Raw genomic sequence first — 22,860 nt, forward strand, 5'->3', positions numbered from 1 at the left:
GTTCCAGTGTTTTACCTGATATATTTGACCTAAATTACGCAGCAAAACCACCAGATTCAAGGCTATGTTAATTGACTACACTACACTGTGCCATGATGGGAAGATTATTACCCACCGTGGAGAATTTACTGTCATGCCAGGCTGAGGAAAAGGTGGAGTAAGACAATAGCCCAAGGTATTAATTCAAATACAGGGCGTGGGGGAGGGAGGTTTCAGAAAGAATGGCTGCATTTCTGGTGTATATGGCTGTGCTAAAGCACGTGAGAGACTAGCAGAAGAGGAGATTAGTGGCCCCAGGAGCCAAGGTAAATGCTGATACCAGAAGAGCCTTGCAGGAAGGGCAGCTGCATTCCATAGCTCCGAAGCCCACTTGAGCAGAGCCCCACAAACAGGTAGAAGTTAGAAGCTCTGCACTGCCAACTCCGTCCCCAGCTGAAGACCTCTTAAGATGTGAACTCTGGGGCTGGCTAAGAGATAAGGAGAACCAGGGGGCTGCTAGAAAACCAAGGGGCCACAATAAATGCTGACAACTAGAGTAGTCAATCCTGTTTCATACCAAGAGCACAAGACCCAGGACTCAGAATCTAGTGCAGAAGGTGTCTTTAGGAAAAGCCATGTTTGTGGGAACTTGGAAAAAGAGTTAAGCAGCCATTTTCAGAAATAAATAATTCTGTTGTACACAGGGTTTGATTAAAACTTGAAAACAGTAGTTAATATTTTATATTAAGAATTAGTTTATAAAAGGTGAAGAGTTCACGAAAATATAAAAGTTCTTACAAAAAATTAAAATGAATTACAAATATGTGGGCAATACTTACTTGATTTCAGTTCCTCTAATACTGGCAGATCTTCATCTAGACTCCTAGTTTTTACCCAGTGTTTCCACGCATTTACACCATATGCATATTTGAAAGGAAAACTACACTCTGAATTCTCAGAGCTATCATCATGAGACTGGTATTCTGACACTGCTTTTCTCTTCACTCCCTGTCATTGAAATAAATCTGTAAATATTACTGCTTATTAAACTGATCTAACTTACAGTCAGTAATATTACCCTTATCTAAAAACATAGAAACTAAGCAAACTATAACGAACTGCCAGCCAGATTTTGAATTATAAAACGGAAGTAGCAATATTTGTTTCATTCAGCTAGAGTCAATAGGTGGGTCTTATACTGAAGACACTTCCAAAAACAGTTCTACCTGTGCTGACTCAGGTACTTCTAAGACACCTAACAAAGTGGTATCTAAGATAGATGAAGTTAGATGGACTTTTTTTATTATAAAGAAAGTGTTACATTAGTGAATCACACTAAGAAACACACACTCCTGGCACCACAGTTCACAGAGTAAGATTACAGATTAATTTTCAAGTCCTCATTTTGCAAATATGCAAATCAGGAAGTTAGAGGTGCAACTAAAAGCTGAGTCCATCATTCATTTTGCAAACCGCACCCAAAAACAGGGAGGCTGGACCTGACCCCTTTTGAAAATATACTAAATACTGAAAGACCAATTCCAGCTTGTGCAGGACCCATATTTAAATTCAGTAAGCAAAATATAAAGAAGGTTTCAGAAACCCTAATATTAATATAATTTTCTTCATCATTTAAAAAAAAAAATGCTATGAAACAGTTTGCTACACTACAGTTTGTGCTGGTGCCTCTGTGCCACAAGGGGAAACTGACTGGAAACAGACTATGAACAGACTAGAACAAAAGACTCTGGCCAATCTATTTTCAGTGCCTGAACTGAGTAATGTGCAAAAACGGATCTGAAGAGCATAAACAACGAAAGCCAATGATCAGGATGTTATAGTAGCATACATGTAAGGACATTTCTTTAGGAGTATTTATTAATGTTACACACTCTGTTTCAGTTATTTTGCACACTAAGAGTAGGACTGTCAGGTAAAGTAGTGCATCTTTATTAAACTTACGGACTTAGAGAAAAGGATGCCAAATCTTACATAGTTAGAAGTCTGAGGATTTTCCTTCTATAGACTGGCGATAATTGGCATATATGACATCTTTCCCCATAAAAGGAAGCTGGTGCTATTTCTTTAGTAATGTTTTTGCAATATTCTTCCAAATCTCTCCCTCCAAAAAGTGGATTTAATGCTCATAATGCATTTCCCTATTTCCTCCCAAATGTCTCATTTTATAGCTTTTCGATATTGACAGGTATAGGCATGGAACAATTCTCAGGTACCATCCCAAAATCTCTAGGACGGGAGTTAAAACATATGACAGTGCATCTATAGGGTAGGCTCAAAGAACAGCATCAATAACAGTGACTATTTGCCTGGCAAATCATCAAAGTGTGTGCCATATATAAGGCTGTTCAGAAAAGAGGAAGTCACTCACCTTGTGCAGGAACGATTGTTCTTCGAGATGTGTCCCCCTCTGGGTGCTCCACTGTAGGTGGCGCTTGAGTCCCTGTGCTGCGGATCGGAGAACTCTGATAGCAGCGTCCACTCGGCCCGCACATACGCTGTCCCCCGCCTCATGCTCTGCTACGAGGCTAACCAGTGTGTATGGGTGAACTCCCCTCCGTTCCTTCGGTACTGCAGAGTCCCTGACAAGAACTCCGAAATACAGGGGAGGAGGGTGGGTTGTGGAGCACCCATAGGGACACCCCTCTCGAAGAACCATCTTTAGTTATTGCACCAGGGGAGTAACTTCCTCTTCTTCTCTGAGTAGCGTTCCCAAGGATGCTCCACTGTAGATGAATCCCCAATGGGAGGCTGGGGCTTCGGAGTCTAGTCTGTTACGGATGACAATACTGCGGAGCTGAAGATAGCGTCAGAAGCAGAGTCCCCAGTAATCGCACAGTGCTCGGCGAAGGTAGATGCAGATGCCCAGGTTGCTGCTCTACAGATTTCCAAGATAGGTACATTCTTGAGGAAGGTGACAGAGGAGGAAACAGACGTGGGGAGTGTGTGCGGATTCCAGATGGAGGTATTACGTTGAGAACCTCATAGTAGTATTTGATACAGTTTGAGACCCATTTGGAGAGTGTCTGGGCCAATATTGGTGCACCTTTAGACCTTTGCAATAAAAAGGAAGAGCTTAGGAGACTTCCTAAAGGCCTTTGTCCTGTCCAGATAAAAGGCCAGGGCTCTCCTAACGTTTAGCGTGTGCAGAATAGGCTCCCTGTTATCACGGTGAGGTTTAGGGTAAACAGTCAGGTAGTGAGTCCGTTTATGTGAAAAGACGAGGTCACCTTGGGAATGAACTTGGGGTGCGGTCTTGCCAAGGTGATTGCCGCCAGAAAGGCTGTCTTCAGCTACAGATATGTGAACGAACAAGTAGCCATGGGGGTCAAAGGGCGGTTTAGTTAGGCTTTTTAGTACTAGATTTAGGTCCCATGTTGGGATAGGATGTCTGGGTTGGGGGAAAAGGTTTACTATACCCCGAAGAATCATTTTGCTGTTGGGTGTGAGAGCCCTCTACTTGTTGATGGAAGGCTGCTATGGCCGCTAGGTGAACTTTGAAATGAGAGCTGGTCCTGATTTCTTGGGAGTCAGTATATGATTTAAGACCACTGGAAGATTAGCAGATATCAGGGAAATTTGCCTGGAATTACACCAGACCTGAAACCTGGTCCACTTTTGCAGGTAAGTATGACTGGTAGACTATTTTCTACTGTAACGACACTTCCTGTACCTCCTCAGAGCAGTATCTTTCTATGTGCTGGAACCATAAAGGAGCTAGGCCTTGAGTCGGAGTATCTGCAGATTGGGATGAAGAGTGTGTCCTTTGTTCTGTGAGAGGAGACATGGAGTGGGTTGGAGAGAGGTCAGAGGGCATGTCACCAGTTGTGACAGGTAAGGGTACAAACATGTGTCTTGGCCAGATGGGAGCAATCACTATGTTTGCTCCCTCTCTTTTTATTTTTAACAGGACTTTCAACAGTAAGGGAAATGGGGGAAAGGTGTAGAGAAGGTTCCACAGAAGAAGGAAAGCATCACCCAAGGAGTGTTGTCCTGTTCCTGCCATAGAATAGTGTGGACATTGTTCAGGTAAGTGGTGAACAAGTCTGTAGTTGGTCTCCTCCACCTCCTGAACAGTATGTGCAGTATTGCTGAGTTTATCTCCCATTTGTGGTCATGTGGGAACTTGCGACTGAGACGGTCCACTATCAAGTTTTGTACTCCTGGAAGGTAGGCTGCGATAGTGTGATTCTGTGGGAAATGCACCGGTTCCATAGCTTTAGTGCTTCCACGCAAACGGAGGATGATCTGGCGCCTCCATGTCGATTTATGTAGTACATGCATGCGGTGTTGTCTGTCAAGACTCATGTGTGTGTACCCTTGATTAGTGGAAGGAAGTGGGTGCTGGCATTCCTGACCAGTCTAAGTTCGAGGAGGTTGATGTGAAGAGACATTTCCATGGATGACCACTTGCCCTGTCTCGTAAGATTGTTGACATATGTGCCCCATCCTCTGAGGGATGCATCGGTGGTGAGGAGTAATGATGGGCGTTTGCAAGAAAGGGATCCCTGTGCAGACATTTGTTAAGTCCTTCCACCAGTCCAGGGAGTGTTAGAATTTGGTGGGCAGTGATAATGGTTTGTCTAGTCTATCTTTGTTCGGTGTGCAGACAGAGCTGAACCACATCTGGAGGCACCTCATGTGAATTCTGACATGAGGTACCATGGATGCGCCAGTCACCCTATATCCCAGAAGGTGGAGGCAGTGTCTGACTGATATTTGAGGGCTGATCTGTAGTGTCTCTATGAGCGTGACCAGTGTGTGCAACCTGTGCTGTGGCAGGAGCGCCCTCGCCTGTAATGAGTCAAGATTGGCTCCTATGAACTTTAAGTGCTATACAGGGAATGAACGTTGATTTTTGGACATTGATCTGGAGACCCAGTTCCGTGAACAAGTCTACAGCGGTTTGGGTAACCTGGTGGGCCTTGTTGAAGGAGCAGGCTCTGAGGAGACAATCGTCCAGATAGGGATAGATCATAATCCCCTGAAAGCATAGGTGAGCCGCCACTACGGAGAAGACGTTGGAGAATACTCGCGAAGCCGATGAGAGGCTAAAGGGGAGTACTCTCTATTGGTAATGGTCCTGGCCCAGTGTAAGGCTATGTCTACACTAGCACTTTTGTGGTTATAACTTATGTCGCTCAGGGGTGTGGTTTAATTATGTCGATCGGAGAGCATAGAGCAGGTACACGGGATATCTTATAGCAGTGCAGCTACACTGGTACAGCTGTGCCACTGTAAGCTCTCTAGTATAGACATAGCCTAAATCTGAAAAATCGTCTGTGGGAAGGTAGGATCGATATGTGGAAATAGGCATCCTGCAGGTCGAGAGCTGAAAACCAATCTCCCTGTTCGAAAGATGGAATGATCACTGCTAGTGTGACCATCCTGAATTTTTGAGCTTTCACAAATTTATTCAGTGCTTTGAGGCCCAGTATGGGTCTCCCACCTCCCTTCTTCTTGGGTATCAGGAAATAATAAGAGTAGAAACCTTTGCTTTGTAGATCTAGAGGTATAGGTTCTATGGCTCCTAGATGGAGGAGATCTATTTCTTGTCGTAATAAACTCTTGCGAGAAGGGTCCCTGAAGAGGGACAGGGAAGGGTGCTGGGGGAAGGTGACATGGACAGAGTTATCATCCATTATGGATGATTTCCAGGATCCTTTGGTCAGATGTTATTCATTCCCAATTGTTGTGGAACAAAGCAAGGTGGTATCCAGGTGTGTGTGATGGGTAGCTCAGTTGCAGTTGGTGTTGAGGGGAGAGGTCTGTCAGCTCCCCGACCAAGATGTCAAAGCTGATGTTTTGAGGTGGATGTTTGTGACAAGGAAGACTGTGGCCTGATGGTTTACATTTGGAAAATCTGGATTTTTCCTTTGAGGCTCATAATAGTGTTGAGTTGGAAAATGTGGAGTGCGGGATTTATGCCTGAGGCTGCAGGTTCATGGTTGTTTTCTTTGACCCATAGTCCTTACATGTTAAGAAAGAGAAGCTAAAGAAAGCTCTACAACTAAGAGAAAAGTATTAACTAACTACTGAAGTGCTAAGAGAGAGATAATCTGAAGAATGGACTGCTAATAGCTCCATCTTTAGCCAGGGTTGTTGAGAAGGAACTGAGAGGAGTTGGCCCATGAGTGCTACTTGCTTCATGGCAGAGCATGGGGTGGGGGACAGTGCATGTGCGGGCCAAATGGACACTGCTACCAAAGTTCTCCAATCGGCAGTGCAGGGATGCAAGCATACCTGGAGTGGAGCACCATAGGGATGCTATTCGAAGGAGAATGCTAGGAAAAGAGCAACCCAAACACTGCACCGTCTTAAAAAGAGAGCAAGCAAAAAATATCAATGGCCCCATATGATTTACAAGATACACAGGGACTTTTGCTAAATTCTTCTCCCATGCACACATGGACAACACAGTCTTAGTTTTGCACTTTGAGTTTAGCAAACAAAAAACAAAAAAACAAAAAATCTGTGCAAAACATACTGTGCATCTGCCAAGAACAATTTTTGACAAATCTTAACTGCTAATCAAAACCAATTTTCACCAGAACACTCAAAGGCACTTCTCATTGAGGGCTTTTTTGATCCAAACTTCAGCTTTTCTATACCCAATCATTGTCTTTAGAACTGTTAAATGCAGCAGCATTTTTTAAAAAATGTATCATACTTTCAAAAAATAGGGAAAATATTTTCCCCCTGACTCACACTCAAAATCATCAGAACTGTTTCCGCTCAGATTTTCAACATCCAAAAATCAAACTTGGTCAGTCCTCAAACCTGGAAAATTTCAGAGTGGAAACGAAGTCTGGGAAAATTTTGAGCGATTGAAAAATACTTATAATCATTACTTATAGTGGCTGCTCCAGTAAGCGAATACATTTATATAATTGGCTGAGCAAAGTAAAGCTCTACTCTCAATGGAATTTCTTGGAGGGTCAGTAAGTTTGGCCACCCCTGATTTAGTGTTTCCACTTTACAAATAGGGGAACTGAGGCAGCAGTAAAGTGATTTGTACAAGGCTATACAAGTCAGTGGCAAAGATGGGATTAAATCCCAGAAATTAACTGGCAACCACTCTCCTACTCACTCTGCCTGATGACAAATCTGGAGTAAGTATTACACTGAATTAATTGCAGGGCACTGAATTAATTTTACCACTTGAACAAATGTACTATTTCATTCCAAAGCAAGTAGACATATTAATATTTTAATTAGCAATAACTTCAGTTCTCAGAGTGATCTAAAATTTAGTCAACCTGCAGTGTACAAAGTTTTTTTTCTTTTTGAATCACATGATCTATTACCTTCTTTTTGGATCGAGGTCTTGGCTGTTCCTCATATTCTTCCCCAAAGACAGGAGGCAACAAAAATTCATTTTCTGTATCAAGCTCCTCAGCCGCTGCAAATATATTAGAAACTTAAGTTTCATAAAACTTTTGAAAGATTACATGGTCCAAGGTTATGGGTTACATAAATCTGCGCTAATACAAGGAGTCTATTAGAGTACACAGATGATAATGTTCTGCTAACATTTGTTGCAGTACCAAGTGTAGGATTTCAGAAGAAGCAATTCACTCTGTTTTGGTATTTTATATGAAATACCAATTTCAAAAGCAATTTAATGATGAAGAAAAATTTTCAAGTGGTCTGTTACAACACTAATATGGTGTAAGCCTACTAACGGTGATATATAACCTATCGCATAAATCTATCTCTGCATCAGATGACTGGCAGATAGCTAACGTAATGCCTATTTTTTTAAAACTGCTCCAGAGATGATCCTGGCAATTACAAGCCAGTAAGCCTAACTTTAGTACAAGGCAAACTGGTTGAAATTATAATAAAGAACAGATTTATCAGACACACAGATGAACAGATGAATTAAAAGTAGGCAGTCATGGGATAAAAGGGAAATTCCTCTCATGGATCAGTAACTAGTAAAAAGACAGGAAACCACGGGCAGGAATAACTGGTCAGTTTTCATAGAAGAGAGAGGTAAATATAGGGTTACCATATTTCAGCAAGCAAAAAAGAGGACGGGAGGAGCCCCGCCCTAGCCCCGCCCCTGCCCCTCCCACTTCCCGCCCCCCCAGAACCCCCAACCCTCCCCCCGTTCCTTGTCCCCTGACTGCCCCCTCCCGGGACCCCTGCCCCTAACTGCCCCCCAGGACTCCACTCCCTATCTAAGCCTCCCTGCCTCTTGTCCCCTGACTGCCCCAACCCTTATCCACACCCCCACCCCCAGACAGACCCCTGGGACTCCCACGCCCCATCCAACCACTCCCCACCCCCAGACAGCCCCCCCCAGAACTCCCAACCCATCTAAACCCCTCTGCACCCTGTCCCCTGACTGCTCCGATCCCTCTCCGCACTCCTGCCCCCTGACAGCCCCCCCCAGAACTCGCAACCTATGTAAACCCCTCTGCTCCCTGTCCCCTGACTGCTCCGATCCCTCTCCCCACTCCTGCCCCCTGACAGCTCCCCCCCAGAACTCCCAGCCCCCCCCCCCCCCCGCTCCTTGTCCCCTGACTGCCCCCTCCTGGGACCCCTGCTCCTAACTGCCCTCCAGAACCCCACCCCCTACCTAAGACTCCCTGTTCCTTGTCCCCTAACTGCCCCCTCCTAAGACCCCCCCCCAACTGCCCCCCAGGACCCTACCCCCTACCTGTACCCTGACTGCCCAAAACTTTCTCCACTCCCCCCAAAAATCCTCCCCCCGTTTCTTGACTGCTCCCTCCAGAACCTCCCTGCCCCTTCTCCTGCCCCCTGGCCCCCTTACCCTGCTGCTCAGAACAGGGTGTTGGGCTCTGTGCGAGCCGAGCCGGACACATGGCTGCGCTCCCCAGCACAACAAAACCCAGTCCCTGGCCCTGCACAGTGCTGCTGGACCGGGCTGCAGGGGAGAGCTGCCGGCTCAGAATGCAGGGCGGATCCGGCTCCTCTACAGCTGCTCCGGAGTCCAGCCCGGGACTTTCCTGCAGCCCTCCCAGCTGCTCGCTCTGCTCTGCCGGGGGAGGGGGGAAATCCCGGACATTTTGAGTGCTTTACAAATTCCCCCCGGACGCTATTTTTAGAACAAAAAGGAGGACATGTCCGGGTAAATCCGGACGAATGATAACCCTAGGTAAATAGCAAGGTTCCCCAAGGATCTGTACTGGGACAAGTGCTGTTCAACAACTACCCTTTCACATAACACAAGAACCAGGGTTCAACTGCTGAAATTAATAAGCAACAGGTTTAAAACAAACACAAGGAAGTACTTCTTCACATAACACAGTCAAGTTGTGGAACTCATTGCTAGAGGATGTTTTGAAGGTCAAAAGTGTAACAGGGTTCAAAAAAGAATGAGATATGTTCATGGCGGAAAGTGCCATCAATAGCTATTAGCCAAAATGCAACCCTATGCTCTGGACATCCCTAAAATCTCAGATTGCCAGAAGCTGGGATTGGACAATGGGGTATGGATCACTTGATAAACTGCCCTGTTCCATTCATTACTTCTAAAGCAACTGGCACCGGCCCGTTGGAAGACAGGATACTGGGGTAGGTGGAACACTGGTCTCACCCAGTATGGCCATTCTTCTGTTTTAATAAGAGAGGCACATAACACATGACTTTGCAGTTTTTCTTTCACCTATGCAAACTTTGGATCAGACCTGTGATCCCATTGTGTGAATTAGCAAGTAATGGTATTTCTACACAGCAACTAGACACCTGCGGCTGGCCCATGCCAGCTGACTCAGGCTCCCAGGGCTCAAGCTGTGGGGTACCTAGTTGCTGTGTAGACATACCCTTAGTGAATAAACAGTAGAAAACAAACAAATTAGGGTGACGTTACAAAATGTACTTTGTTCATTTATTTTTGTTTATAACAAAATGTAAAGTTAACATTACTAAGTCTTAAATTGCCTTTTTGGAGCAGGCACAGTCTTTTTTTCTGTGTTTGTAAAGCACCTAACACAATGGGATCTGGTCTGTAACTAGGGCTCCTAGTAGCGATGGTAATACAAATTATTAATTATAATTATAAGGTAAGGCCCCAATACTACATCTCTGATTAACCCCTGAGAAGTGGAAAGAAGCCACCAATTTTTGACCAGGACACACAGCAAAACGAAGAGACTGGATTTAAAGTTGCAGGCTGTAAACTTTATTGACTTTTAATAGTAAAAGGAGGCTGACTTCCCCTTTAACTACCAAACACTGTCTGAGTTCAGAGTGGGGCTGAATGGCCTTATGCCACACATCCAAGGAAAGGATTACTCAGCTGTTCAGTCACTGATATTCTTTAAGATGTGTAGTCCAAATCACATTCCACAGCTTGTGATTGCAGGGGCAGTGCATGTGCCAGAAAACTTTCTAGTCCACAGCGTCTGTGTGGCAGTCCATGCACCCTTACACTCTAAAGCATTCCAGTGAGGAGCCTGGAGCCACCTCATCACCTTCAGTTCCTTCACCACCTTCAGAGCTCAGGGTTTGGGGAATTCCGAAGTAGTAGTAACAGCGGGTGGGTTGTGGAATACATTAGTCTCTAAGGTGCCACAAGTACTCCTGTTCTATATACAGACTACATATCTCAAAGAAAATCACTTACTGTACAGGTAAGTAACCTTTTTTATTTTGATAGTCCGTTAATTCCACAGCTGGTGACTTCCAAACAGTAGTCCTTACAGTCTTGTCAAATCTGGCATCATCCCTGGTCACCTACACCAGTGTGTAATGCTTCATAAGTGTGTGGACAGATGACCACTCTGCTGCTCTACTGATGTCACTGATGGGAAGGCACACCAAAGAAGCCACTGATAGAGACTGTATATGGAGGAACGCACTAACACTTTGTATAGAAGTAGCATCCTTGCGAGTCAAAAGCATGATTTGATGTTCCAGCCAGATAGTCTCTGGGTGGGTACTGCTTGACCCATAACCCTTTCCCTATAAGCAAAAGAGGAGTCTGGGTGATTTCTGGAAGGGCTTGACCCTGTCCAAGTAATATAGCAGCACCCTTTGCATGTCCAGTATGTGCAAACTCTGTTCTGCTCTCCCTGCACGAGGCTTCAGGAAGAACACAGGTAGGCTGATCGTCTCACTGATGTGGAATTCCAATGCTACTTGGACTGTAGCGCTCTATTTGGAAAAGTTTCTTTCAAAGGATGAGGAACTCACTCATACACCCTCAGTCTGCCAAAGCTGACCAACCAACCACCCAAAGAAGCAAGACAGTAAACTTTAAAGGGATGACATACAAAATGATGGGGTCTACATTAGCTATTACCACTCAAGAAAGAGAACTTGGTCATTGTAGATAGTTCTTTGAAAACATCTGCTCAATGTGCAATCGCAGTCAAAAAAGTTAACAGAATGTTAAAAACCAAGAGACAGATGATAAAACAGAGAATATCATCATGCCACTATATAAAGCCATTGTATGCCTGCATTTTGAATACTGAGTGTAGTTCTGGACGCCCCATCTCAAAAGATATATTAGAATTGGAAATGGTAGAACAAAGAAATGATTAGGGGAATGGAACAGCTTTCATACAAGGAGAGATTAAAAAAACTGGGACTGTTCAGTTAAGAAAAGAGATGACTAAAGGGGGAAATAAGGTTACACAAAAAATCGACCAGTTTTGCAGCAGAGGGGAAGGAGGGCGAGATTGGAATACAGATAGGAACCACACATCTCAAAGAACCTCCAGTTATAGGTAAGTAACCTCCCCTTCTTCTTCAAGTGATGGTCCCTACTGTATTTCACTGAGAGTGATTAACAAGCAGTACCTAGATAGGAGGAGGTTGTGAGGAAGAAGACAGAACCATGGAACGGAGGACCGCCACACCAAACAAAGCATCTGCCACAGAATGACTAGAGCAGGGATCGGCAACCTTTGGCACGTGGCTAGCCAGGGTAAGCACCCTGGCGGGCGGGTTTGTTTACTTGCCGCATCCGCAAGTTCGGCCGATCGCCAGACCAATGGGGGCAGCAGGAAGCGGCGGCCAGCACATCCCTCGGCCTGTGCCGCTTCCCACAGCCCCCATTGGCCTGGAGCAGCGACCCACGGCCAGTGGGAGCCGCGATCGGTCGAACCTGCAGACGCGGCAGGTAAACAAACCGGCCCGCCAGGATGCTTACCCTGGCGAGCCACGTGCCAAAGGTTGCCGATCCCTGGACTAGAGCATAATAAGAAAAGGTATGTACTAAACTCCACATGACCGCTTTACATACGTCTGTAGAGGCCACTTTGAAGAGCACGGCCATAGTTGATGATTGCGCTCTCATGGAATGGGCCCCTATCCCACTTGGTTGGGACTGCCCTAACAACTGATAGAGTGTAATGCACCCTGAGACCCACTTTGAGATTCTCTGACTGGAGATAGCTGCCCCTGAATTCTCTCCGCTATGGCAACGAATAGTCTATGAGACTTCTGGAATGACCTTGTCCTTTGTAGGTAAAAGGCCAGGCCCTACATGCACCAAGGGAGTGAAGTTGCCATTCTTCCTTTGAGGCTAGCAGTTTAGAAAAGAAGGTAGGCAGCTATATAGGTTAGTCGAGGAGGAAGCAGGAAACAACTTTTGGTTGAAATTTGGGGTGCAAGCACAGTGAGACTTTCTCCTTATGAAATGTGATGAAAAGGGGATTTGCCATCTTGGCCCCCAGTTCACCAACCCTTCTTGCAGAGATAATAGCAACAAGGAAAGCAACCTTCATGGAAAGAAGAGAAAGTGAGCAGGAGGCCAGAGGTTCAAAGGGTGAGTTCATCAATGCCGTCAGGACTAGACTGAGGTCCTACTGAGGAGTGATAGACCGAATGGGAGGGTATTTGTGTACAAGGCCCTACCAGAATCTGGGAGTCAAAGGCTGAGTGAAAACCGAATTCTCATCCAAAGGAGGGTGGAAAGCACTGATAACCACTACATGCACCTCAACAGAGCTGAGAGCGAACCCCGAGGCCCTCAGAGACAGAAATAGTCTAAGAGCATTGGGATGCCCATGGCCTCAGTGGCAAGACCCTTCTGGTGGGCCCGGGAAGTGAAACGTATCCATGAGGTGATCCTACCAAGTTAAATGAAGTCCTTCCTGCTACTGGAGAGGACATCTTGCACTGCCGAAGAAAATTCCCATGCTAGCGGAGGTGTCCATCTAAAAACCAAGCTCTCAGGTGAAGCATCTGTGGATTGGGCTGCCTGAGCCTGCCGCTGCGTTGTCTGAGCAGTACCGGGAACCTCAGAAGCGAGAGTGGAGGATGCTTTGACATGCGGAGAAGAGGAAACCAGAACTGGCAATCAGGATGGCCGTTGTCCTCTCACATGGGAGTTTGTGAAGGATGCGGGGCAGGAGCAGTAGGGGAGGGAAGGTGTAATTGATTCAGTTTGACCAGTCGATGCCAAAGGTGTCACCCTATGAATGGGCGCTGAACTCTCCCCTGGAACAGTACTGGATGTATTTGGTGTTGGTGTGAGAGGCAATCACCAACCATGATGTGCAACTCCCATTTGCTGTTGGTCACAAAGTTCCTGCTGAGAGCATTGGCAATCACATTTTGAGTCCCCAACAATAGGATATAGTATGCAATGCAACACTTCCAGAAGTGTATCACTTCTGCACACAGCATTGGGGACCTTGTGCCTCCTCACTTGTTTTTGTAGCAAATCACAGTGTTGTCATCGGACATAACGAGAACATGACAAGATTAGATGGAAGGTAAAAATACGTGGCATGCCCTATGTACCGCCCGAAATTCTGGGATGTTGATGTGCATCCTGGCTTCCCAAGTGTTCCAAGCTCCTTGCGTCATGTGATATCCCATGTGGGCATCCCAGCCATCGAACGATGCATCCGTTATCATCATACTTGGAGAGGATGGAAGGAAGGGCACTCCAGAGCAAACCTGGAGCAAATCTGTTCACCATCAAAGGGAGGAGATTACTTCTAGTGGAACAGTGAGAATGGTGTTAACGGGTTGGTTCATAGGGGAGCATACCCCCTGCAGTCATAGTTGTAGACAGGAAAAGCACAGGTGAGCGAAGGCCATGACATACATGCATGTGACTGAGGAGGGAAAGACAAGTTCTGGCTGAGACCGGGGGGTTGGATGTCACTGAAGCAATCAGGTCCAGTTCTGTCTGGAACCTGTCCTTCGGCAGATAAGCCCTTGCGGAGGTTGCGTCAATGCGTGTGTCAATGAACTCCAGGGACTGTGTATAGGGTGCAAAGTTGATTTTTTAACATTCACACTCACCCCTAGGGAGAAGAGGAGTAGAAGGAGCTGGGATGTCAATTCTCAAGCTTCCCTTCTGGGCCGTGCCACTAGAAGCCAGTCATCCAGGTAGGGGAAGACAAGATCTCCCTGCCATCTGAGATGAGCCGCTTCCACAGAGAAAACCTTCATATAGACTTATGGAGCAGTGGTAAGTGCAAATGGGAGAACCCTGTATTGGAAGTGCTGAGAGCCCACCATGAACCTCAGGAACTGTCTGTGGGTTGTATGGATGTCGACGTGGAAGTAGGCATCTTGCATATCAAGAGCTGTAAACCACATGCCTTTTTCTAGAGAGGGAATGATGGCCGCAAGCTTGACCATGCAGAACATTGGCTTGCGAATAGAACGGATGGGGCATTGGAGATACAAAATTGGTCTCCATCCCCCCTTCTTCTTTGGCACCAGGAAATAACTGGAACAGTACTCTGTGCCTTGAAAGATTGTGGGCACTGGCTCTACTGCTCCTCTCTGCAAAAGAGAGTCCAAGATATTGGGCAAGGATATTGTCGTGAGAGTGGTCCCTGAGACAGGACTGGGGCAGAGGATGTGGAGGAGGTAGCATCATACACTCAATCACACAGCCATGTTGAATGACAACCAGGAACCACTTGTCCACTGTTATTGCTCTTCATGCTGGCAGAAAGAGTTTGAGACTGCCCCCAAATGGGGTGGTTGGCACGAGTGCAGGTGTGCAAAGTGATTGATGGTTCTTTAGATGCACTCAGAAATATTGTTTAAAAGAAGATTGAGTATATTGCTCACAGGACTGTCCCCGCGGATGGGATCTTTGTACCTTTGGGCACGTCTGTGGAGTCTCAAAGACTCGCTGGTGGTAGAACTGGGGAGCTCTGTAGCGTTGTGTAAATGGCAGGCAATAAAATTTTCATTTGGGCACTGGCGTATAAATGTCTAGTGATCACAGGGTAGCTCTAGAGTCTTTGAATGAGTGTAAGGAATCATCCATCTTCTGATGGAAGAGGTGTGATTCATCAAAAGGGAGGTCCTCAATTGTGCTCTGTACCTCCCTAAGGAAGCCCGAGGAGTGTAACCAGCATTCCCTCCTCATGACAATTCCGGTTGCCATTGTACACGAGAATGTCTGCAGAATCAACTGCAGCCTCAAGTATAATTCTAGCAACCCACTTGCACTCCTCCAAAACAGCTTGAAAGTGGGCACAATCTTGCTGCAGTAGCTTGTCAACAAAGTCCACTGTCTGGCCAATGCTGCATCCCAAAGTTCTTAATCATATGAAATTACTACAAAATCAGTAAAATCCTATGTACAAGAATAAAAACAGTTTTTCTGTAAAGTTTAGAAAGTACGTCACCAAGGATGAGAGAACAGCAGAAGCTCCAACTCAAACCACACAGCACTGAGAAGGAACTGAAGGCATGGTCCGTCCACCCTGCCCTTTATCGCCTCAGGCGAAATCCTGAGACAGTACAAGGGCACATGCATGGACCAATGGATACTATTACTTTGAAAAGCTCTGGCTCTGGGCTCCTGGTGCATAACCCTTAGTGGAAAACAACAGGGACCATCACTTGAAGATGATGAAAGAGGTCTATAAATTCACAAGTAGTGTGGAGGAAGTGAATAAGGAAGTATTAGTTATCCTCTTCACATAACACAAGAACCCATGAAATTAATAGGCAGCAGGTTTAAAACAAACAAGGAAGTACTTCTTCACACAACGCACAATTAATGCGTGGAACTCATTGCAGGAGATGCTGTGAAGGCCAAAAGTATAACAACATGATCAAAAGAGATTTAGATAAGTTCATGGAGGATAGGTCCATCAATGGTTATTAGTCAAGATGGTCAGGGATGGAATTCCATGCTCCTTCGTGTCCCTAAACTTCGTGTCCCTAAACTGGCAAAAGCTGGGACTTAATGACGGGGGATGAATCACTCGAGATTATCCTGTTCTGCTCATTCCCTCTGAAACATCTGACAGTGGCTAGTGTCAGAGACAGGATACTGGGCTAGATGGACAAGTATGGGTGTTCTTATGTTATAACAGTATGTATCACAACCATAAAGACTATGAAGCCAGACCATAAAGACTATTTCATTCAGAACATTTGTTGAAAGAATAGCAGAAATACCTCTTGGAAAATCAATTTCAATATCGAGATCTGGTTCATACGGAATATCAGGCAAGCTTGTCTGCATCTCTGTATCAGCGTTTAGCAAGTCTGTTTCAATTATTACACCTGTAATTAAATTAAATAAAATTATATTACCATTTAACAGTCAATTTTCATTTTGTGGCTCTGCCAAGACAGTGCAGACACTGAATTCCTCCTCACATACTCACACTGCAGGATGATGTCAAATCACCAGCCCAGATTTTCCAATTCTGGAGTGCTTTATTCTGCTTCTCCAGTCTGACTCCTTCCCAGCTAGAAAGATGTTAGCCTACTCTGCCCTGTTTAATTATGGAGAATCTCTTGTCAAAGTCTAGGTTTGTAAAGCTCAGGACCTGTGTAATCTAGGCTGTCTCAACCAGCCACAGTAAGCAAATTAGCATAAAGTGGGAATATAATTTGTCTTTCTGCGGCTTTGCCTGTAACAGCACAGATCCTGGGCTTCTTTATAGCAGACCTTTTCAAAAACAAACGGAGGGAAAACAAGAGGATAAACCAGAAAAGGGAGAGGAGATGAAAGCAAACAGGAATCTTTGACCTCTTCCCCAACTTCTGTCAGAGATAGAGTTTCTGTGAGCACACAGAAGCTCTTCACAGTAAAACGCAGAGCACACAAACTCTCCACAGTCAAAGGGCTCTGTCCGCAGACATTTGTATGTTCTGTCAACAGTATCTAGTGAAAGAGCAAAGGGAACTTGAGGTAGCAACCTTGCAAAATTTGTCCAGTAACACCTTCAACTCTCCAGTTGAGGTTGTGGCCCCGTTTCTGCTTTCGTGAGTGTTAAGTTTTAATGGACATGGACGTTCTGCAGCCTTGTAAGCCTCCTGTATCACAGCCATAAAACATTTGTTCATATCGTCTCTAGATAATTTGCGGAAACAGCTGAAGTAGTCTGGGAAAAAAGCTTCCGGAGACCTCTCAAAAGCTTTTTAGGTTACTGTTTGAAGGAGAGGTTTTTTCTGGTAAAATTTAGAAGCCACAAACATATCATGATACGTGGGGAGGAAAAAAAAAGTGTGCATGGCAGGAAAGTTTGCAGAAATTCCTCTCCTAGTGAAAGTCTTGAATCATCTCATCCTCGGAATCTGAGGATGCCTCAGAGAGAGTTTCTCTCCCCCCTTCAGGTGAGCTGGCACGGGGGACGGGAAGAAGGTGGGAAAGCAGTTTCACTGTCACAGCCCCAGAAATTGCATCAACTGCTTCCTCGTTCTGCTTCAGGGAGAGACTCTGCTTTTGCAGGTTTTCATAGATTCTAAGGCCAGAAGAGACCATTTTGAACATCTAGCCTGACACCCTGTATAGCACAAGCTATAGAACTTCCCCAAAATAATTCCTAGAGTGTATGTTTTTCTAAAACATGCAATCTTGATTTAAAAATTTAGAATCCACCACAAACCTTGGTAAAAACTGTTGCAATGGTTAATTACTGTCACCGTTAAAAAATTACCCCTTATAATGAGTCTTTAGGCACCCTAAGAGGCTGATTTTGTTCCTCACAATTGCAAAAACTGTTTCAGCCACTGCCTTGCTCCACTGAGATAGTGAATTTTTCCCTCAGCTAATAAATAATGTAAGGTGTCTACAGGAAAGTGCTACTGCAAAAACAACAATTAATTTGTTTTTTCTTTAGCCTCCTTTGGTTGATAGATAAATGGTGGTTGGACCCAGCTGCAGAAGTCACTTTCCTGCATTTGTGGTTTTTTTAAATGAAGAAGCAGTCAAACTAGAGATGTAAAGGAAGGAGCCCTACAGAGTAAGAAAATCCTGGGTGACAATTTGTCATCCTCCTGGCTCTAGGAGCAAGTGAGGAGGATTCCAGCATCTACACGGCTGCCAGCCAAGCCACAGAACAGATTTCTAAAAGTTACCTGCATCTCAAATACGATGAAATATTCTAGAAATTTGTTTAAACAGGTAAAGTTTCCAATTAATTTTAGAATTCACAAATAGCAATTTTGTATTTAATTACTGTAATGTAAGAACACTATAGATACATACACACAGAAGTAAAAACACATGGATTCAAAAGCCAAAGCAACAAAACATACTGTTCAGATCCGTAGTCTCTGTTTTTCCATCATCTTCAGGCAGCATCTCAGCTATAGTCAGTAGCTCAGCCTCCAGAGGATTTGAAGGAACTTTACCCCTCAGCTCTTCTATTGCGGCAAGGATCTTCTCATTGCTATCCAGAGTGGTGGGCAGAAAAACTGGAACTGGCACCTAAGCAAATAGGAATGAATAACTCTTCAAAAATTTCGTTGTTAACAAATGATTACCAATGTAGAGTTAAATACAGAAGCTTTACATCCATCTTTTAAAAGACTCAATAGTTCAGGGCTTAGGAAACGGTGCCCTCATTAAGGTTTAGCAGAAAAGCCAACAGTTGATAAGACGATTGAAAAACCATGAATACAGATGACCAGAGTGAAAAAAAGAGGGTCAGAAATGCTATGAGAAGTACTGTAGTACAATTTAGTGGAGAGAATAAAGAACAGTGCTAGGAGACTCCTGACTCCTAATCCCAGGTCCGATTCTATCTACCTACTCTTTGTGGCCTTGGACAAGTCATTACCCTCTTTTGGTGGCCTCAATTTCCCCATCTGTAAAATGTGGAAAATTCTTTTTACTTCCCTAGTCAAAGAAGCGTTGTGAGGAATATCACTTGAGTAAATCACGTAGAAGATGTAGAATGCTATGTAAATGGTAACTATTAAGAAGCTTAATTTGCTAGAAATTTTGAAATCCAAATCTTATCCTGGTTTCCACTGCAACCCTGTCATTCCCTCTTTGCTTCTACTCCCTCCTGCTAGTCTCCCTCTGCCATCCCTCTCAATCTTTCACTTCCCCATCTTTGACCACCCAGCCGAGATGCACCAGTCAAAACTGTTGCTGGAGCAAAACAGCACTGTAAGAGCTTACATATATGCAAGCAGGCAGGTTGCTTACTGAAGAATGGTGAGGAAGCTGAAGTGTCACTAGCAAAGTACTGTTCTACCTAAAAAAAAAAAAGTGCTGCAGCACCCCTCAAGCAACACAGTACTAATGACTGTAACATGCAAAATAATTAATAATACAAATTATTCTCTTAGCTAAAGTTGAATGCAATTCAGCTTAAAAATAAGGCATGACTTACTGGAACAGGAACCATTGTCGGAACAGGAACATTTTGACTATACATGTGCATAGGCACCGGAACATAAACAGGTACAGGAACAGGCACTGGGACATATTCTTTCTTCCAATCATCTTCTATAAAAATAAGCCAAATTACAGAAAGGCACTTAAAAGTCTCTTACAAGAATAGCTTGGAAAAGTTAAACTTTCTGTAGCATATTTCAAGCCAATATAATTCAAATACATGAAAGGTGAAATGAACGAACTGTTACTTCTACTAATATTCACTAGTTACCTGTCTGACAACATTTTGTCTGCATGTGAGGTTTACAGTATGTAGCTTTTGTCATTGTCAAAGGTTTGCAAAGAATTGCCTTGTTCTTCATCTCTTTGTTAAGCGTTGGAGAAGGGGGTGGCACTGAACCCTACAGACAAGCAAACAATTGCATCATTATTGATTTGTTACAGCTTTTGATTTCAGATACCAGTCAATATTTGTGTTCTAAACATATATAAGTCCTGGAAAAGAAAGCAAAACACAGCAGCACTGGTGACTGCTCTTTAGTTAAAAGTTGTTTTGCATTTCTAAATGAGCTTCTTCTGTCAGAAGCATAATACACCTGTATTTTATTTGCTCTGGGCTAATACTTTCAGAATTAACTTTTAAATTTTAGTTTAAACTACAACATTGACTTCACTGATGTTGTTTTACAACTTTTAAAAGCTCTAGCTTTAAACTACTTTATTAAAAACAACACAATTGAAAGGCTCTTGACCTTCTTTAGAGGTATAATAATCCATAACGAAAAGTCCTCAATTTAATTTTTATTTTTAATTTCAGCATTCCACTGCTGTTTTTTTATCCTAAAAATATGCAATATGGGCTCTATAGCAGTAATCCAACTCTATTTCTAGAAATGAACTAAAAGTGATGATCAATAAATCAAGGTGGTTTTGCATGACAGAACACTACATAAGTTTCAATTGCTGTTAAAAATAAACCCACTGATGAACAGAGTTCTCTTCAAAACAGATTTTCACCTATACACGGCAGTGTGAATTAAAATCAGTAGAGGAAATACTTAAGACTTACAAATGGATATTATAAAATAGTAAAATATTTTAAAAAAATACTACAATATTGTACTACTGCAATGTACTTCCTAACAAGTAAAGGTTATGTAATGAGGGCTTTTTATAGCTGCTTTTTATTTTAAAACTGTGGACTGAATCAATGCGTCTAGAAGCAGTTTTCTATGTACGTGCTCAGAAATTTTAATCAAGATGGCTTATGGTTGACATCTCCAATTACTACAGAAATCCCTAAAAGTTTAATGCATACACATTTATACATAAACTAAATATAAATTGAAATAAACATATATAATAAAGTAACATTTAGCTCTATACAAGCCTAAATATATTTTTCTATAACAGTAAGTAATCTGAAGGAGATAATCTATTCTAGTTGGAAAATAAGCATCCCGAAGATCTCAACAAGAGAGAGAAAAATAAATTAGTGTGAAATTAAAACAAGGTAATCTGGAAGACGAGACCATTATTAAACCCTCTTTTTGTGACAATCTGATACAACCTAGTAAAATTCAAACTTGAGGTTACTCCATGCTCCATTCATGCTGTGCCTTGCTCTCCGCTACACAGGCATCAGTCCTGCAAAAAGTTACTCAGTTATTCCTACATACCGTCTAAATGTAGTCAATGGGACTCTGTTACAGCAGTGACTGTACTTCTGATAATAACTATTTGCATAATCAGAGGGACTTTCTGCCTTTCCAAAATGGGTCATAACCTTAAAATGCTAATTAATCAGTGGTTTTTTTTCCTTCTGCATTTATTATATACACCTATTCATTAGGAACACAAAACATACAAAAACTATATTTTCTTGTGAATTATCTTTAAAGGAATACTCATGTAATTCAGCAAGAAAATACCCAGTAGTTTGTTTTAGTGGAAGTGATTTAAAAAAACATATGAATACAATTTGTTAGTCTCTAAGGTGCCACCAGTACTCCTGTTCTTTTTGCAGATACAGACTAACACGGCTGCTACTCTGAAACCTGTCAATTTTTTTTTTTATAACTTAAGCTAGCCAATTTAGTTTCACTGATCATGACGACAAAAAACAACAAAAAAACCAAAGTTGGATTAATGTTTTCTATTTTAATCATTTAAAAATGTTACTTATTTTGTTGGTGTTTCTTTAAGAGTTCAAAATGTCATTTTAATATATCTAATTATATTTTATATACTTACTGTCATTTTTGTTCGGGAAATCTGACAACCCTGATCTAAAATGTAAAAAGATTAAAAATTAACAGTGTTTATTTTATCAGTTTATATAAAAAGTACATAAAATAAATTTTCAACAACAAAAATTAAGACTGTTACTTTATCACAGTATTACCAGACAAGCACAGCCAACTACTTATGACAGTTGTGTTCAGTCCTAGGCCCAGTCTACACACAGAAATTACACCCTTTTAACTACACAGGTTTTAAATCCACTGAGTTAAATCAGTGCAATACCCATGTGAGCTCACTCTCGATCTGGTTTAAGACTACCTTATTTCAATTTATCTTAAATTGAGCTTAATTAATAGTGACCACTCAGATTTAAAAGTGTACACACAAAGATGCTGCAGCAATCTGAATGAATTGATTTAAAAACGGATTTAACTAAACTGGTGTCATTCCTGTGTGCAGACAAGCCCCTAAGTATCACTATGATCTCTACATGCACATGAGCTTCCTGCTCTTTCTAAGGATCTAGCTGCCTCCTTGTATTAAAGCAAGAGAGCATTGTGCAATTCAAAAAGATGTTGCAAGTTGAGTTCCCACGTGAGAAAAACATGTTTTTAATGTTTTCACCTCTAATCCCTGGTATCCCCCTTCTCCCCATGATCTAAGGATACTTGGAAAGGAAAAGACCCCAAAAGTACAAGCAAAGACAAACTGAGAGTGAGGGAGGAAGAGAGGGTTCCCTGCCCCCCAGCCACCAGATTAAATGCAAAATTACACTGGAGCTGAAGAGAAGCTAATATGAGTGTAAGTGTGTTCTACTATTCCCTCTCCTCTTGAGATTACTTGGTTTCTTTAACCAGTGTTTGGCCTCAGAGCTGACCTTCAAACTGTGACTCTTGTAGTACAAGTAAGTTTTCTATATGAACAAAACGTACAGTAAAGGGCAATTATTTAGTATGATCCGCTGGGAATTAGTCTCTTTTTTCTTTAACATTAAACAGAAATTGTGTGTTTAATTCTACCCATGCAAGGTACTGAATACCTGTCCACAGAATCAGAATAATTGACAAGTT

General features: G+C 43.1%; 1 protein-coding gene across 31 annotated transcripts in view; it reads right to left on the bottom strand.

Moving 5' to 3' along the window:
• Positions 1 to 22,860, bottom strand: part of ZMYM2 (zinc finger MYM-type containing 2) — a 186,047-nt gene that overhangs the window by 14,517 nt on the left and 148,670 nt on the right. For 28 of the 31 annotated variants that reach the window (XR_010601087.1, XM_065595363.1, XM_065595471.1 and 25 more), the window contains 7 exons: positions 21,800 to 21,834; positions 19,818 to 19,947; positions 19,542 to 19,657; positions 18,457 to 18,628; positions 16,366 to 16,473; positions 7,305 to 7,399; positions 819 to 987 (listed from right to left, as the gene is read on the bottom strand). Coding sequence is in view for 27 of the 31 variants with exons in the window: in XM_065595363.1 (XP_065451435.1) it covers positions 819 to 987; positions 7,305 to 7,399; positions 16,366 to 16,473; positions 18,457 to 18,628; positions 19,542 to 19,657; positions 19,818 to 19,947; positions 21,800 to 21,834 (825 nt within the window). In the remaining 4 variants the exon portion in view is untranslated. The remainder of the gene's footprint in view (positions 1 to 818; positions 988 to 7,304; positions 7,400 to 16,365; positions 16,474 to 18,456; positions 18,629 to 19,541; positions 19,658 to 19,817; positions 19,948 to 21,799; positions 21,835 to 22,860) is intronic. The other 3 variants (XR_010601090.1, XR_010601089.1, XR_010601088.1) reach the window with 1 other exon arrangement.

This window comes from Chrysemys picta, chromosome 1, assembly GCF_011386835.1.
Source record: "Chrysemys picta bellii isolate R12L10 chromosome 1, ASM1138683v2, whole genome shotgun sequence".
Taxonomy (NCBI): domain Eukaryota; kingdom Metazoa; phylum Chordata; order Testudines; family Emydidae; genus Chrysemys; species Chrysemys picta.